The sequence below is a fragment of the Phocoena phocoena genome, chromosome 1, assembly GCF_963924675.1.
Source record: "Phocoena phocoena chromosome 1, mPhoPho1.1, whole genome shotgun sequence".
Taxonomy (NCBI): Eukaryota; Metazoa; Chordata; class Mammalia; order Artiodactyla; family Phocoenidae; genus Phocoena; species Phocoena phocoena.
This window is the reverse complement of record NC_089219.1, coordinates 103,735,428-103,750,917: the sequence shown is the minus strand read 5'-3', so window position 1 is coordinate 103,750,917 and position 15,490 is coordinate 103,735,428. Positions and strand designations below refer to the sequence as shown.

General features: G+C 41.2%; 1 protein-coding gene across 1 annotated transcript; it reads left to right on the top strand.

The window, feature by feature from the left end:
* Nucleotides 1-692: 692 nt before the first annotated feature.
* VTCN1 (V-set domain containing T cell activation inhibitor 1) lies at nt 693-9,136 on the top strand. The gene is given in 5 exon segments (XM_065895073.1): nt 693-731; nt 733-777; nt 779-860; nt 3,735-4,013; nt 9,015-9,136. Coding segments are annotated over 5 exon segments (567 nt in total).
* Nucleotides 9,137-15,490: the final 6,354 nt, after the last annotated feature.

The window sequence follows — 15,490 nt, the reverse complement described above, 5'->3', positions numbered from 1 at the left end:
AAACCCAAGTCCAATACGGTCTCCTCTTATTTGGTCTCAAGATTTCAGTTGCTTGGTCTCAAAAAGTGTAGCTTTGGGGCTTCCCTGGTGGCGCAGTGGTTGAGAGTCCGCCTGCCGATGCAGGGGACATGGGTTCGTGCCCCGATCCGGGAAGATCCCACATGCCGTGGAGCGGCTGGGCCCGTGAGCCATGGCCTCTGAGCCTGCGCGTCCAGAGCCTGTGCTCCGCAGCGGGAGAGGCCACAGCAGTGAGAGGCCCGTGTACCGCAAAAAAAAAAAAAAAAGTGTAGCTTTTTTATCTGCTGTTAGCAGATCTGCTCTAGGTATCAAAACTATCGTCGTAATACTCTTTCTATTCTTATGTCTTCTTTTTTCATGCCTCTCCTGTTTTGTATATTTATAATTTATTACAGAAGCCCCTGTTTGGCTTTTTAGTAATGAAGGATTTGGTTGTAGATGTTCCAAAGCTTCCCTTGGCATTGACCCTTGTTTCCTGAATTGTAGGAAGACACTCCATCACAGTCACTACTCTCACCTCAGCTGGGAACACCGGGGAGGATGGAATCCTGAGCTGCAGTTTTGAACCCGACATCAAACTTTCTGATATCATGATACAGTGGCTGAAGGAAAGTGTAATGGGCTTGGCCCATGAGTTCAAAGAAGGCAAAGATGACCCATCGGACCAGCATGAAATGTTCAGAGGTCAGACAGCAGTGTTTGCTGATCAAGTAAGTAATAGTTGGCAATGCCTCTCTGAGGCTGAAAAATGTGCAACTAACTCACAGATGCTGGTACCTGTAAGTGTTACATCATCACTTCTAAAGGCAAGGGGAATGCTAACCTCGAGTATAAAACTGGAGGTAAGTTACTTTTGAAGAGAGGGAAAGAAGGTGCCAGAAGATATTTGAGACTAGAGAGTGTGAATTGCTGATGAAATGTCACACTATGCTCACGAGTGACTAATATCAAAGACCATCCGAATTCTGCTAGCAGCCATCCTTGCTGTCCAAGACCCGCACCAGCTCCGGAAGTTACCCACTATAATATTAGGTCTTAAAATCTTTTGCTCAGGACTCTAGCCTCTTCTGAATTTTCTCATATATTCCCTGAAATATTTTGCCAGAACATGTTTTCTCCATCAGTAGCTCTCTGTTCTTTCCCTTTGGTCTTGCTAGTGAGAGAAGACTGTAATCTGGTCTGAGACTTTTCTGTGCTAAGTAGGCCCTAGCCCAAGTCTGAAATCAGTATCTCCAGGGACTCACGACAGTGGAACCCATTATAGGAGAAGTTCAAAGGTAACTGACCAAAACAATATTGGCCTATAAACTCACTAATCCTCCTCCAATGAAATCCATGCTTTCTTACCAACTAAATTTAACATATTTTCTGAATTTATGTACAAGGGACTGAGATATTGGAAGGAGTAAAAAGACGATTAAGAAAACAAAGATAATTGTCCTTCCTTCTGTAGAGCTGAGAGTGTAGAGCTTATAGAGTTGAGGGTCAGGGCAGAGATGGGAAACATATGTAAATAAGAAAAATATGTAGATAAGAAACATATCTACAATAATTAGTAAAGTGTATTATATGCTTTAAGAGAAAATATAAATAGAGTGATTTGGGGATTCAGAGGAAGAAAGAGATCATATCCAAATGCATAGGGAGGAAAGGGACAGGAAGACCCCCATAGAGAGAATTTGACATTTGGGAGGAGCCTTGAAGGATAGGCAGAAAGTATCCTGAGGCATCCCAGGCTAAGCTAGCCTGCACAGATCTTTCTTGGACCTTTCATAATATGTGTATGTAGTGGTTTGAAGCACAGATCTAGTCAGACCTAGGCACATACAGTGGCCTGGGCAAGGCAACCTCACTGAGCCTCAGCTTCTTTATCTTAAAATAGGGGTTAATAAAGTCAGGTCAAAGGGACACTGGGGCCAACTGAAAGGGCTTCCAATGGCAAAGCTGGAACCATTTGAGCAACAAAATAAACAATATAGTATTAAATTATAACTAAGCATAAAATAAATACACGAGTCCATACTTATATGAGGGAGATGAAACAAATCTTTATAGATGAATTCCAAATAATGTATTTAGATCTCTCCCCCTGCAGAAAGCGGAGCTTAGAACTTCCCCCTCCCCGACCACCGCACTTAGGGTGTGTTAGACTTAGTGAAGTCCAGCTTCCAAAGAAACCTGGCAAACACAGACTCAGCCAGGTGATCAAAGTTAACATCCCCATGATAAATCATGTTAATAGCATGCACTCTCTGATGTGACATGATGAGAAGGGCACTTTTACTTCTATAGTTTTCCTCTCCAAAACCCATAACCTCAGTCTAATCTTGAGAAAAACGTCAAATTACAATAGAGGGGCATTCTACAAAATACCTGGCCAGTACTCCTCAAAACTGTCAAGATCATGCAAAACATGGGAAGATTGAAAAACTGTCACAGACCAGAGGAATCTAAAAAGACATGACAAATAAGTGCAATGTGGTATTCTGGATGGGATCCTGGGATATAAAATGGACGTTAGTGGAAAAACTGGTAAAGTCCAAATAAAAGCTGGTTTAGTTAATAGTAATATACAAATGATAGTTTCTCAGTTTTGACAAATGCATCATGGTTATTTAAGATGTTAATGTTAGGGGAAACTGGGTGAGAAGTATACAAGAACTCTCTGTACTCATCTTTGCAACCTTTCTGTAAATCTAAAGTTATTCTAAAATTAAAAGCTTATTTTGTTAAATGGGCACAATAATAGATATCCCTAGGACTGTTGTGAGGAACAAAAAAAAAATGTCTGGAATTTGGTCCCTAGCACAGAGCACACCCTCAATACACGGTGGTTCATTGTCACGTGCACTCAGGTTCCCACATCATCTCCCAGGAGCTTGTGCCCTGCCTGCTCCAAGTATGTGCTCCAAGTACGTCTCTCCTGCTAGGCAGCAGGCTCTGGAAGGGCATGGCAAAGGCTTTCCTTCCACCTCTCACTCCACACTAGCACAGTCCTGGGCAAAGGAAGATGCTAAATAAATTAATAACTTGTATCTTGCCCTTTTGGCATAATAAACATTTTACAGGCCAAAGTCCAGGCCTTAACATTTTCTATAAGTGTCTCTCTGCCTAGATAGAGGAGGAAGTTAGTCTTAAATTCAAAATGTACTTGCCTCTCCAGTGAGGAGAATTATCTTAAAAGAAAACAAATGCCTGTCTTTATTCATGGATACCAGGGCTGGGCAGTCTCTACCCAAGCAAACTTCAGATCCCCATGATGACAAGGCCTGTGTATGGAATTTCTGTGGGTAGGTGAATGCTGTTTGTTTCTTCCTTCTCCCTCCCCACGCTTTTACCCTCCAGGCAGAAAAATTACATAAAATTCAGGAGGCTTCATAGGTGCCTAGGAAAATAAACACCCAGTTTCCCTAATTGATAATTTTTTTGTGTGATCACTGGAACTTCTTTTACTTGGAGAAATTTATTTGTTGTAACAAGTATACCTAGAACTTAGGTCCTTGGAGTTTGTGATATTGTCCAAAGTGTTGTGATGTATAGCAATACTATGAGCAAATAATTTTTTGCATCTACAATACAATGGGTCATACATAGACAGCCCACTGGGAAAGTACTGAGTCACTTCAATGTGTTTTTAAGACCTAGCACTTCAAAGGCTATATTGTCTTATCCGTCTGACCTTGACCCCTGCCCCTTTTTGACCTTCAACCCTGCAGCCTTCAGCATCCCAGAAGCGAACGTGGACTGTAACGCCACCTCAGAGAGCTTACGATGTGAGGCTCCCCGATGGTTTCCCCAGCCAACAGTGGTCTGGGCATCCCAAGTTGACCAGGGAGCCAACTTCTCAGAAGTCTCCGACACCAGCTTTGAGCTGAACTCTAAGAATGTGACCATGAAGGTTGTATCTGTACTCTACAATGTCACGATCAACAACACATACTCCTGTATGATTGAAAACAACATTGCCAAAGCCACAGGGGATATCAAAGTGACAGGTGGGTTCCTTTACATGTTTGATATGGGTTTATTGGGGTTATAATCTAGTGTAAACTAAAATCTAATTTCTTTAACAGATATATTATGTACCAGGGCATAGAAAGTTTCACAGAGATCTCGATCACAATTCCACTTGGGATTGCATTATGTAAGAAGAAAACTAATACAAAACAATATTTATGGCATACAGGTCAAAGGTGGCAATGAGTTTTCATCTTGTATACCTTCTTACTGTCTGGAGGGCAGTGTTTAGGATTCTGAGGCCCTAACTCAGAAGGACTGGTTTGGTAAAGCAGTGGAGAAGTGATGATGATTTGAAATCTTTGATATATTCAGCTGGTGATCTACATCCCGAGTCCCCCAAAATTGGTTTGGGTCTATCCTGCCTTTGAGAAGACTTCTGATTTGAAGACTAAAGGTCTTAGAGTCTGCCTTAGTCTTTCTTATTCAGTCCTTTCAGGACTTGCTCAAGATTCCACTAATACTGGCACAAGATTAATCTGAAAGCTCCAGATTACGCTGGCCTCCCAGGCTGAGAAGACCCGGAGCCAGGGAGGCGCAACACCCTAGTCTCCCTGCAGTGCTTTAGTATATTACAAAACCTGAGGTTGAGCTAGTGTCAAGGAAATGCATAGACTGAATTATGAATTTTAAAACCATCCCTGCTGGGGTTAAATTGAATTCAAGCTATAGCGGAAGGAGTATATCAGGAGAACCACTGTCTTATATCAAGCCTAGTACCACACAGAACACCTTGCACATTTTAAGTGCCCTTTAAATGTTTGCTGAATAAACCATATTTTCATCAGCTATTTTTTAAATAATTTTATTTATTTATTTATTTGGCCACATTGGGTCTTCATTGCTGGGCGCAGGCTTTTCTCTCTAGTTGTGGTGAGCAGGGGCTACTCTTCGTTGTGGCGCACGGGCTTCTCATTGTGGTGGTTTCTCTTGTTGCGGAGCATGGGCTCTAGGCACACGGGCTTCAGTAGTTGTGGCACGTGGGCTCAGTACTTGTGGTTCGCAAGCTCTAGAGTGCAGGCTCAGTAGTTGTAGCGCACAGGCTTAGTTGCTCTGCAGCATGTGGGATCTTCCCGGACCAGGGATCGAACTCGTGTGCCCTGCACTGGCAGGTGGATTCTTAACCACTGAGCCACCAGGGAAGTCCCTCATCAGCTATTTTTTAATTAAAATTTATATATACAAAAAGGCAACCTATGGAATGGGAGAAAATATTTTTAAATCATGTTTGGTAAGTGATTAGTATCCAGAATACATAAAGAACTTCTATAATTAAACAATGAAAAAGTCAAATAACTTGATTAAAAAATGGGCAAAGGACTCGAACAGACATTTCTCCAAAGAAGATATACAAAATGGCCAACAAGTATATGAAAAGATTTTCAACATCCCTAATCATCAGAGAAATGTAAACGGAAACCACAGTATCACCTCATACTAATTAGAATGGCTACTAACAACAACAACAACAGAAAACAACAAGTGTTGGTGAGGATGAGAAGAAATTGGAATACTTGTGTATGATGGTGAGACTGTAAAATGGTGCAACCACTATAGAAAACAGTATGGGAGGTTCCTCAAAAAACTTAAAATAGAACTTCCAAATGATCTAGCAGTCCCATTTCTGTGTATTATGTACAAAAAAACTGAAAGCAGTGTCTCAAAGATATATTTGCACACCCATGTTTACAGCAGCATTATTCACAATAACCAAAAGGAGGAAGCAGCCCCAATGTCCACCAGCAGATGAATGGATAAACAAAATGTGGTATACATACAATGGAACATTATTCAGCCTTAAAAAGGAAGGAAATCCTTTTGCATGCTACAACATGGATGAAATTTCAGGATATTATGCTATAAGTGAAGCCCGTCACAGAAAGATAAATAATATTTGATTCTACCACTTGATTCCACTTATAAAGTATCTGAAGTAATCAAATTCATAGAAACAAAGTACAATGATGGTTACCAGGAGCTGGGGCCAAGGGGAAAGGATACTGAGTTGTTGTTTAATGGGTATAGTTTCAGATTTGCAAAATGAAAATGTTTTGGAGGTTTTTTCACAAGAATGTGAATATACTTAACATTACTGAACTGTACACTTAAAATGGTTAAGATAGTAAGTTTCATATTACGTTTTTTACCACAATAAAAAAGTATCTAATAAAAAATCATATATATGAGAAAGAGAGAGCTCTTCCACTATCCTGTGACTGTACCAATTAGAACACTTGTAGTTGCCTATAACAGAAAACAAAACCAACTGAAGCCTAAGCTAAAAGAAGGAAGTTATTAGAAGGGTATTAGGATGTCTCATGAAACCAAGGACAGAAAGTGCAGTGTGGCTTCAATAACAGCTGGATCCAAGAACTTAAATTCCATTCTTTGTCTCTCATTTCTACTTTATTCTCTTTGCTCTCTAATTTACTCTCTCTTGTTTTAGTCTATAGGGCAGAATATAGTTGCCAAGAGCTCCTACCTTTAAAAGTCTCTTTCACTCAAGAGAGTAACTAGACTGAAGCTCAATCCCTCAATCTGATTCTATTGAATATATTCCCAGAACAGCTCAACTTGGGTCAGCTGCCCATACTTAGACCAATGAGGCAGTACCTGGATGGAAGGCCTTCCCAGAAGAGAAGGGGGAAATAAGCATTAGGCATTTAAAACAATGAGTGTTAACAACAGTATTTGAGTTTAGATCTCAATTAAAAGCTCCAGACTATATAACTAATGTCTTCTAATAGAAATGGCAATAATCAAACAAACCACAGAAATTGGGCACAGCTTTTATTCGGTGAGCAGGTTCTTTTTCCATACGTGCTTATAGGATACATCAGAACAAGTGTTCCATGTACCAGTACTAGGACTATATCCAACTTTTAGAAGCATGACATAGCTCAAAATTAAGATAAAATAACATAATTCCTTCTTACCATGCACAAAGTAAGTTTTTAAACAACTGAATGAGGCCATGAGGTTTATATCCTGTGTTAGCTCTAACTATACTGCTAATCTGGGTCATTCATTCAACAAGTATCTATTTAGTGCCAAATATATACAAAGTAATTTGTAAGTCCCATGAAACACTGAGATGAATAGCACAGTTGTCATAAGAGAAGCTAATCAGTGTGGATACGGCACCCACAGGAAAGAGTAGTTAATTATGACTGTAGTGGCTCAATAGATGAGGAAGAGTTCAAGCTGGGTTTTGAAGGAAAAGAATGGTTTTGATAGACTAGGAAGGCATGAAGTCAGAAGCCTATGTCAATGTCCAGGGGAGAAATTATGAGGGCCTTAACTGGGGCAGCGACAACGGGAAGGAAAGGTGGGAGAATCAAAAGTTAATGAAGAAAATAACCTACAGGCCTTGGTGACACAAATGTGAAGGACAAGAGAAGGAACAAGTCAAAAGGGGTCTGATATTGCTATATCCAGGTTGCTTAGGAGGTTAGTAATGCTACCAACAACAAAAATGAAAATGTAGGAAAAGCAACATGTCTGGTAAAAAGATGAAGATTTTAGAGCTGTTGAGTTGAAAGTGCCCACTATGTACAAAGGTAGAGATGTCCAATGCTTAGCACATTACCCAACATACACCAAGTCTGGGGGAGACTGCTTCATCCCTCCTCCACGTTTCCTTCCACAGGAAGAGATCCCCACCAACATAACCCTTCTAGTCTCTCTTCTCTCCTCTTTCACTCTTCCCCAGAGGAAGAGAAATTAACTTTCCCGATTAGTGAGTTTATTAGGAGAAGCTGGGTATAAATAGCTCAGCTCCTCATTTTTCCTTTTCTCTCTAGCTAACCAGAAGTATACATTCTACTCTTCTCCTCTAAGCCAACAGTTTTAAGGGGTAGAATCTGCCCTTGTGGGAGGAAGCCTGCCCCAGTCTTGTGCTGCCTGTCACTGGGGAAGTCTGGGCTGCAGCCCACTTCCCTGCAGACAAAGCTTAATCCTTTATTATCAGATTTATCAGGAATAAAGGTGATTTTAGTCTTCCAGTTGCCTCACTTTGTCTTGCTCTTTAATTGGTTCAGAACTCAGCTGGGGAGAGGGTATTTATTGGACTCCTTTGAACTCAAACAACAGGTGCTCAAAAATATTTGCTGAATAATTATATTTTTAACTGACATATAGTAGCAACTGTAAATACAGATGTGGAATTTAGGACAGAATTCGGGCTAAGGAGGTGGATTTGGAAAATGATCAGCTTAATGGAAGTAATGTTTATTAGGCTTGAGTGGGGTTACTGTTATTGTCTTGACAGCTAATACTGAACACTTACTATGGTGCCAGGTTCTAAGTGCTTTACTTGTATTAACTCATTAATCCTCACAAGAATCCTATGAAGTTGATTGTTATTATTTTGGCCCTATTTTATAGATGAAGAAACTGTAGCACATATAGAGTAACTTGCCTAAACTTGCCTGAAGTCACACAGCTAGTAAGTATCAGAGCTGAAATGAGCTAAATGACACTGGACTGTCGAGGGAGAAAATAAAGAGAAATTTAATTTCTTCACTTCTGCCTTTCTCTACTTCAAAATGAGAACAATACTTTCTCATTACTCTGTAGCGGTGTGATGAAAGCAAATGACACAGAACCTGTAAAGGTCACTGCCTAGAGGGAAAAAAATGTGTCTGACACCAAGGACTGGCCATGGCTGTTGGTTTAACCTATTCTTTATTTGGTAACCAATAGCAATGTGTTTATTGGATTCGTTTTTCATTTAGCTGAGTGCTCACTGGAGTGGACGAGAGAATGGAACTTCTTTGCAGAAAGGGAAAGCTCTGCTTTTAAGCTAGTTACAGAAAGGTAGAGAATGGGGTACAAAACTGCCCTCAAATTAGGGCACAAGTTATATTAGGAACAATTTGTTCTGTTTTTTGGGGGTATTTTTCTTTGCTAACCAGCCATGTGAGGGAGACATCCAGCTTTTCCTCTATGACCCTGAACTTTTTTCTCTTCCTTTACAGACTCTGAGAATAAAAGGCAAAGTCACCTCCAGCTGCTGAACTCAAAGGCTGCCCTGTGTGTCTCTTCTGTTGCCATCACCTGGGTACTCCTGCCTCTCTGCCCTTACCTGATGCTAAAATAATGCACCTTGGCTACACAGAAATATGCAGAGTCACTGGTACGACAGGTGAGATGAATCACGAATGGTGTCGGGGAGCCACTATGTGTGTTTGTGTCCCTAACAGGAATCAAGCAGCTCCCAGCACCAGCCCCAGAGAGAAACATTTAATAACGTCAGGGCAGTAGGCACTATTTCCACTGCTATTGTGAAAGGTAAGCATTTGTTAACAAAGAGTAGAGACCTCACTGACAGACGTACAGGAAAAACAACTCTATGCAGTTCAAATATTTGTGTAAATTCAAACACCTTTTCATTTATTCAGTCATCCTTGAAGGCAAACATCTCTTATTGAAGAGAAAGAGATATTTGGCCCTGACTCATTACTCTGGATTTCACAATGAAACATCATGACATGAGCATAATCGCTCACATAAGTGGCCTCCTCCCAGCCCCCCTCAACAAAGCCCCTGTTGACTGGAGACTTGACAAAGCACTCACCAACTAGCCCTCTTGCTAAGACTTCCCACTCTCACTTCACTCCTTTGGCTCTAATTACTGGTAGGACATCTCCTTCTGAATATTCTTCTGCATGTAGAATTTGTATACAACTGAGCTTGTGAAGTTACAGTCAACACTACCACATTACTCAGTGGCACTGCCACCATGCACCAGGCTCACAACCTTAGAGCTATTTTTGTCCCCCTCTGTCCTTCAGGTCAATTTGTTACCAAGCTCTACAGCATTTGCCCATGTTGTCTTTCAGATTGACCCTAATCATCTCACGCCCCGACTAGTTCTAAAACCTTGTACTTGCTCCTCCCTCTGTTTCAGGTGATAGGAAACAAGGTGCCAGAATAAAATTTTTCAAATGCTGTTTTCATCACAGCAGTCCTTTGCTCTGCAACCTAAAGTGACTCTCTGGGCACTAGTATATCAAAGTTAAAGTCCTCAGCTATGCAGTCACAGCTCTCTAAGTTTCTCTCCCTAAGGTTCCTCCTTCTCTCAGCTACCTACTACTGCTCTCTGGCCTTGCTCCCTCTCTCTCTGCCCCTTCCTGGAAATCTCCTCCACTCTATGCTAATTCAGGTCCACACTTCCTTCACCCATTTCCTGCTGGTCCTTTTATCTCACATCCCCTTGGTGAGCATGTATAATTTATAATATCTTACACTCTCTAAGGCACATATATTCCTTGCCTAGATTGTTAAGTCCTCAAGGGCAGACAAAAATCTGTTGATCTGCTTTGCTTTTTTGAGTGTGGTAAAAAAATTTTTACACTTATTTTAAAAAATAGTGATTGAGATGACCTAGAGGGTTGGGATAGGGAGGATGGGAGGGAGGCTCAAGAGGGAGGGGATATGAGGACATGTGTATGTATATGGCTGATTCATTCTGTTGTGCAACAGAAACTAACATGGTATTGTGAAGCAATTATACTCCAATAAAGATGTATTAAAAAAAAGTGGTTGAAATACAAATATAAAGTTGTATACTTAGATAAAAGGTAGTACATGGATATTATAAAAATTGCGAAGGTGGTATGCAAACAACGAAATCAGAGGAAACCCTTTCTTATGGGGCTGTTGTGGGATCGGGTCAGATCATGTTTCCCAAGGTAAGCTTGTGTCGCTATAAACTTCCCTCTTAGAACTGCTTTTGCTGTGTCCCGTAGATTTTTGGATTGTGTTTTCATTTTCATTTGTCTCTAGGTATTTCTTTTTTATTTCCTCTGATTTCTTCATTGACCCATTGGTTGTTTAGTAGCATACTGTTTAGCCTCCACATGTTTCGGTGTGTTTTTTTTTTTTGCAGTCTTTTTTTCTTGTAGTTGACTTCTTTTGTTTCATAGCACTGTGATTGGAAAAGATGCTTTATATGATTTCAATTTTTAAAAATGTACCAAGGCTTGTTTTGTTGCCTAGCATGTGATCTATCCTGGAGAATGTTCTATGTGCACTTGAAAAGAATGTGTATTCTGCTTTTGAATGAAATGTGATATCTATCTATCTATATATATATATATATGGATAGATAGATATAGATATAGACATTAAGGCCATCTCGTCTAATGTTGTCATTCAAGGCCGTGTTTCCTTACTGATTTTTTGTCTGGAAGATCTGTCCATTGACGTAAGTGAGGTGTTAAAGTCCCCGACTATTACTGTGTTACTGCTATTTCTCCCTTTACGTCCATTAACATTTGCTTTATGTATTTAGCTGCTCCTATGGTGGATGCATATATATTCACAATTGTTAGATCTTCATCTTGGATTGATCCCGTGATCATTATGCAGTGTCCTTCTTTGTCTCTTATAGCAGTCTTTATTTTAAAGCTTATTTTGTCTAATATAAGTTTTGCCACCCCAGCTTTCTTTTGATTTCAATATGCATGGAATAACTTTTTCCATCCCCTCACTTTCAGTCTGTGTGTCTTTAGATCTGAAGTGAGTCTCTTGTAGGCAGCATGTATACAGGTCTTGTTCTTTTATCCATTCAGCCACTCTATGTCTATTGACTGGAGCATTTAGTCCATTTAAATTTAAAGTAATTATTGATATGTATGTGTTCTTGTTGCCACTTTGTTAATTGTTTGGGGTTTGTTTCTTTCTTGTCCCTTTCTTCTTCTTTTGTTCTCTTCTCTTGTGATTTGATGACTATCTTTAGCGTTATGCTTGGATTCCTTTTACTTTTTTGTGTATCTCGCATAGGTTTTCAATTTGTGGTTACCATGAGGTTTTTATATAGCAATCTATATATATATACACATGATTGTATTAAGTTGCTGATCTCTTAATTTCAAATGCATTTTAACAACCCTGCATTTGTACTCTCCTTCCCTCATGATTACTGTTTTTGATATCATATTTTACATCTATTTGTTTTGTGTATCCCTTAACTGCTTACTGAGGATGTAGATGATTTTTACTACTTTTGTCTTTTAGCCTTCTTACTAGCTTTGTGCATGATATGATTTCCTACATTTATGTTTGCCTTTACCTATGAGCTTTTTCCTTTCATAATTTTCATGTTTCCAGTTTTGGCCTTTTCTTTTTAACTTAAAGAAGTTCCTTTAACATTTCTTGTAAAGCTGGTTTGGTAGTGCTGAACTCTTAACTTTTGCTTGCCTGTAAAGCTTTTGATCTCTCCATCAAATCTGAACAACAGTCTTGCTGGCTAGAGTATTCTTGGTTGTATGTTTTTCCCTTTCATCACTTTAAATATATTGTGCCACTCCCTTCCGAACTGCAGAGTTTCTGCTGAAAAGTCAGCTGATAGCCTTATAGGAGTTCCCTTGTACGTTATTTGTTGCTTTTCCCTTGCTGCCTTTAATATTCTCTATCTTCAGTTTTTGCTATTTTAATAACAACGTGTCTTGGTGTATTCCTCTTTGGGTTAATCCTGGATGGGACTCCCTGCACTTTCTGGACTTGGATGTCTATTTCCTTTCCCAGGGTAGTGAAGTTTTCAGCTATTATGTCTTCAGATATGTTTTCAGTTCCTTTCTCTCTCTCTTTGCCTTCTGGGACCCCTATAATGTGAATATTAGTACACTTGATGTTGTCCCAGAGGTCTCTGTCCTCTTTTCATTCCTTTTTCTTTTTTCTGTTCAGCGTCAGTGATTTCCACTACTGTCTTCCAGTTCACTGATCCATCATTTAGTCTACTGTTGATTCCTTCTAGTATATTTTTCATTTCAGTTATTGTATTCTTCATCTGTTTGGTTGTTCTATCAATATATATTTTCTAACTCTTTGTTAAAAACTTTTAACTTCTCGCTCTTTGGATCCATTCTTCTCCCTAGTTCTTTGATCATGTTTACAATCACTACCCTGAAATCCTTCTCAGGTAGATTGCCTATCTCCACTTAGTTGTTCTTCTGGGGTTTTATCTTGTTCCTTCATCTGGAACACGTTCCTCTGTCACCTCATTTTGCTACCTTGCTGTTTGTATTTTTATGTATCTGGTAGGTTGGTTACATTTTACGACCTTGGAGAAGTGATATTTTGTGGGAGACCTCCTATGCGTCCCAACAGCACACTCCTCTCTCATCACTCAAGCTGTATGCCCTAGAGTTCTTCATATGAGGATTGCATGGGTCCTCCTGTTGTCGCAGGCTGACTACGTGGGAGGTCTAGTAAGCTTGGTTAGCCCTTGGTCCAACGTTGCCAGGCCCTGTCTCATGTGGAGGCTGCTGGCTGCAGAGGCAGCTGACTGCAGAACCCCCACAGGGACCCAGGGATAGTGCTGGGTCATGAGTGGATGGAGTCAGGGTCCAGAAAACTCTGGTAATATTGTCCACTGACTGATGGGTGAAGCAAGGGTGTTAGTGCCGGTCTACTGGTGGGCAAAGCCATGTCCTAGAGTCCAACTGCAGGGCCCAGGGGTCCCAGGGCTGGTCTTGGATTGCTGGGGGGGGGGGGGGGGGGGGGGGCGTGGGTGCAGTTCCTGACACAGTTGGGTCTGGGGTGTCTCAAAGTTTGCGTTGGCCTGCTAGTGGTTAGGGCTGGGGCCCAGCTGCTCCCCAAGGCAGGGTCTGGCCTGCTGGTGGCAGGCTAGGTCTTCAGGCTCTGGGATTGTGGTTTTCTTGCATCTAGTGTCTGCCCCCTTGTGGATGAAGCTGGCCCAGAGGCTAGAATAGGCTTCCTGGAGGGCAGCATCAGGGTCCAGGGGATTCTGGGGCTGGTACCTGCCCACTGGTGGGTGGAGCTGGGTCCTGGGCCCTTTGGTGGGTAAGGCCATGTCCAGAGGCAGCCATGGGCTCAGGTGGTCTTAAGGCAGCCAGTCTGCTGATGGGTGGGGCTGTGTCCCTGCCCAGTTAGCTGCTTGGCCTGAGGCATCCCAGCACTGGTGACTATAGGCTGTTGGGTGGGGCCAGGTCTTGGTGCTGATGAGCTAGAAGGAGAGTTTCGCAATGGCATTTGCCAGTACCAGTGTCTACATGGTAGGAGCTCCCCAAAATGGCTGCCATCAGTTCTTGTGTTCCTAGGGTGATATGCAGTTGCCTCCTGCCTCTCTGGGAGACATTCCAGGATCAGCAGGTATGTCTGACCCAGGCTCCTATCAGATTACTGCTTCTGCCCTGGGTTCCAAAGCATGTGAGATTTTGTGTGCACCCTTTAAGAGTGAAGTCGCTCTTCCTCCCGCCCTTTGGCTCTCCTAAAAGTAAGCCCCACTGGCCTTCAAAGCCAAATGTTCTGGGGGCTTGTCTTCCTGGTGCAGGACTCCTGGGCTGGGGAGCCTGATATGGGGCTCAGACCTCTCACTCCTTTGGGAGAACCTCTGCAATGTAATTATCCTCCAGTTTGTGGGTCACCCACCTGGGAGTATGAGACTTGACTATATCGTTGAGTCTGCCTCTCCTACCTGTTTCATTGTAGTTCCTTCTTTATGTCTTTAGTTGTAGAAGATCTTTTCTGGTAGGCTCTGGTCTTTTTCATCGATGGTTTTTCTGCAAATGGTTGTGATTTTGGTGTGCCTGTGAAAGGAGGTGAGCTCAGGGTATTTCTACTCCACCATCTTGGCTGGGGATCTCTTGATCTGCTTTTCATTCTTTCTCCTGTTCTCCAAACACTATGGTGAAGTGCACAAAACAGATTCTTTGTAAGGAAATCTGCCAGTTTCCATCATTTCCGACCTCCATGGTTATCACTGGAGGGAGATTTCCCTAAGGAAACTATCCTTTGAGTATCTCATTAGTAGAAGGAGCCCTTTCTTCTTTCCTTGATTCCCACAAGGAAATGAGTTTTTAATATACTGTGACTAGATAATCTGACCTATAAATTATAGCTTATTCATCTTTATCTTGTATTCCCTTAGAGCAGTAAAATTTGCAGTCTTTTTTTTTTTTTAAATAAACCAAGACATACATGTTCACATGCAGTACACAAAGGGTTATATACTGTTACCTGGTTAGCTGCAGCTCCATCTCTTTCTCTCTAGAATTACAGAGGGATAACCTTAAATCAATTTTAAAAAAAATAAATGAAGAGATCATTACTTGAGATACATATTATAACTGATCATGACACTTTAGGTCACACACATTGCCTGGCTGAGAACTCAGATAGAAGCCACCTTTCCACTTCTATCTAGGAGCCTGCCCATAGTTCCTCTCAGTTCCTGTTTGCTCTGAGGATGATCCCTTTCCTTAAGGGAAGATTCAAGCCATCTCCTTTCCCCTAGCAACCCATGATACCATGTGGCCTCAATAGAATATCATCAAAATACAGAAAAATAAGTGGAAGGGAGACTTTCAGTTCTTGCTAAATGTTTGTTGAATGGCTGTAATGGTATCCTATTGCTGTTATTTTCAGAATTCCAGGAATCTGCAGAACTATTTCACCACAAGATATGACCTAGTTTTATAGTTCTGGG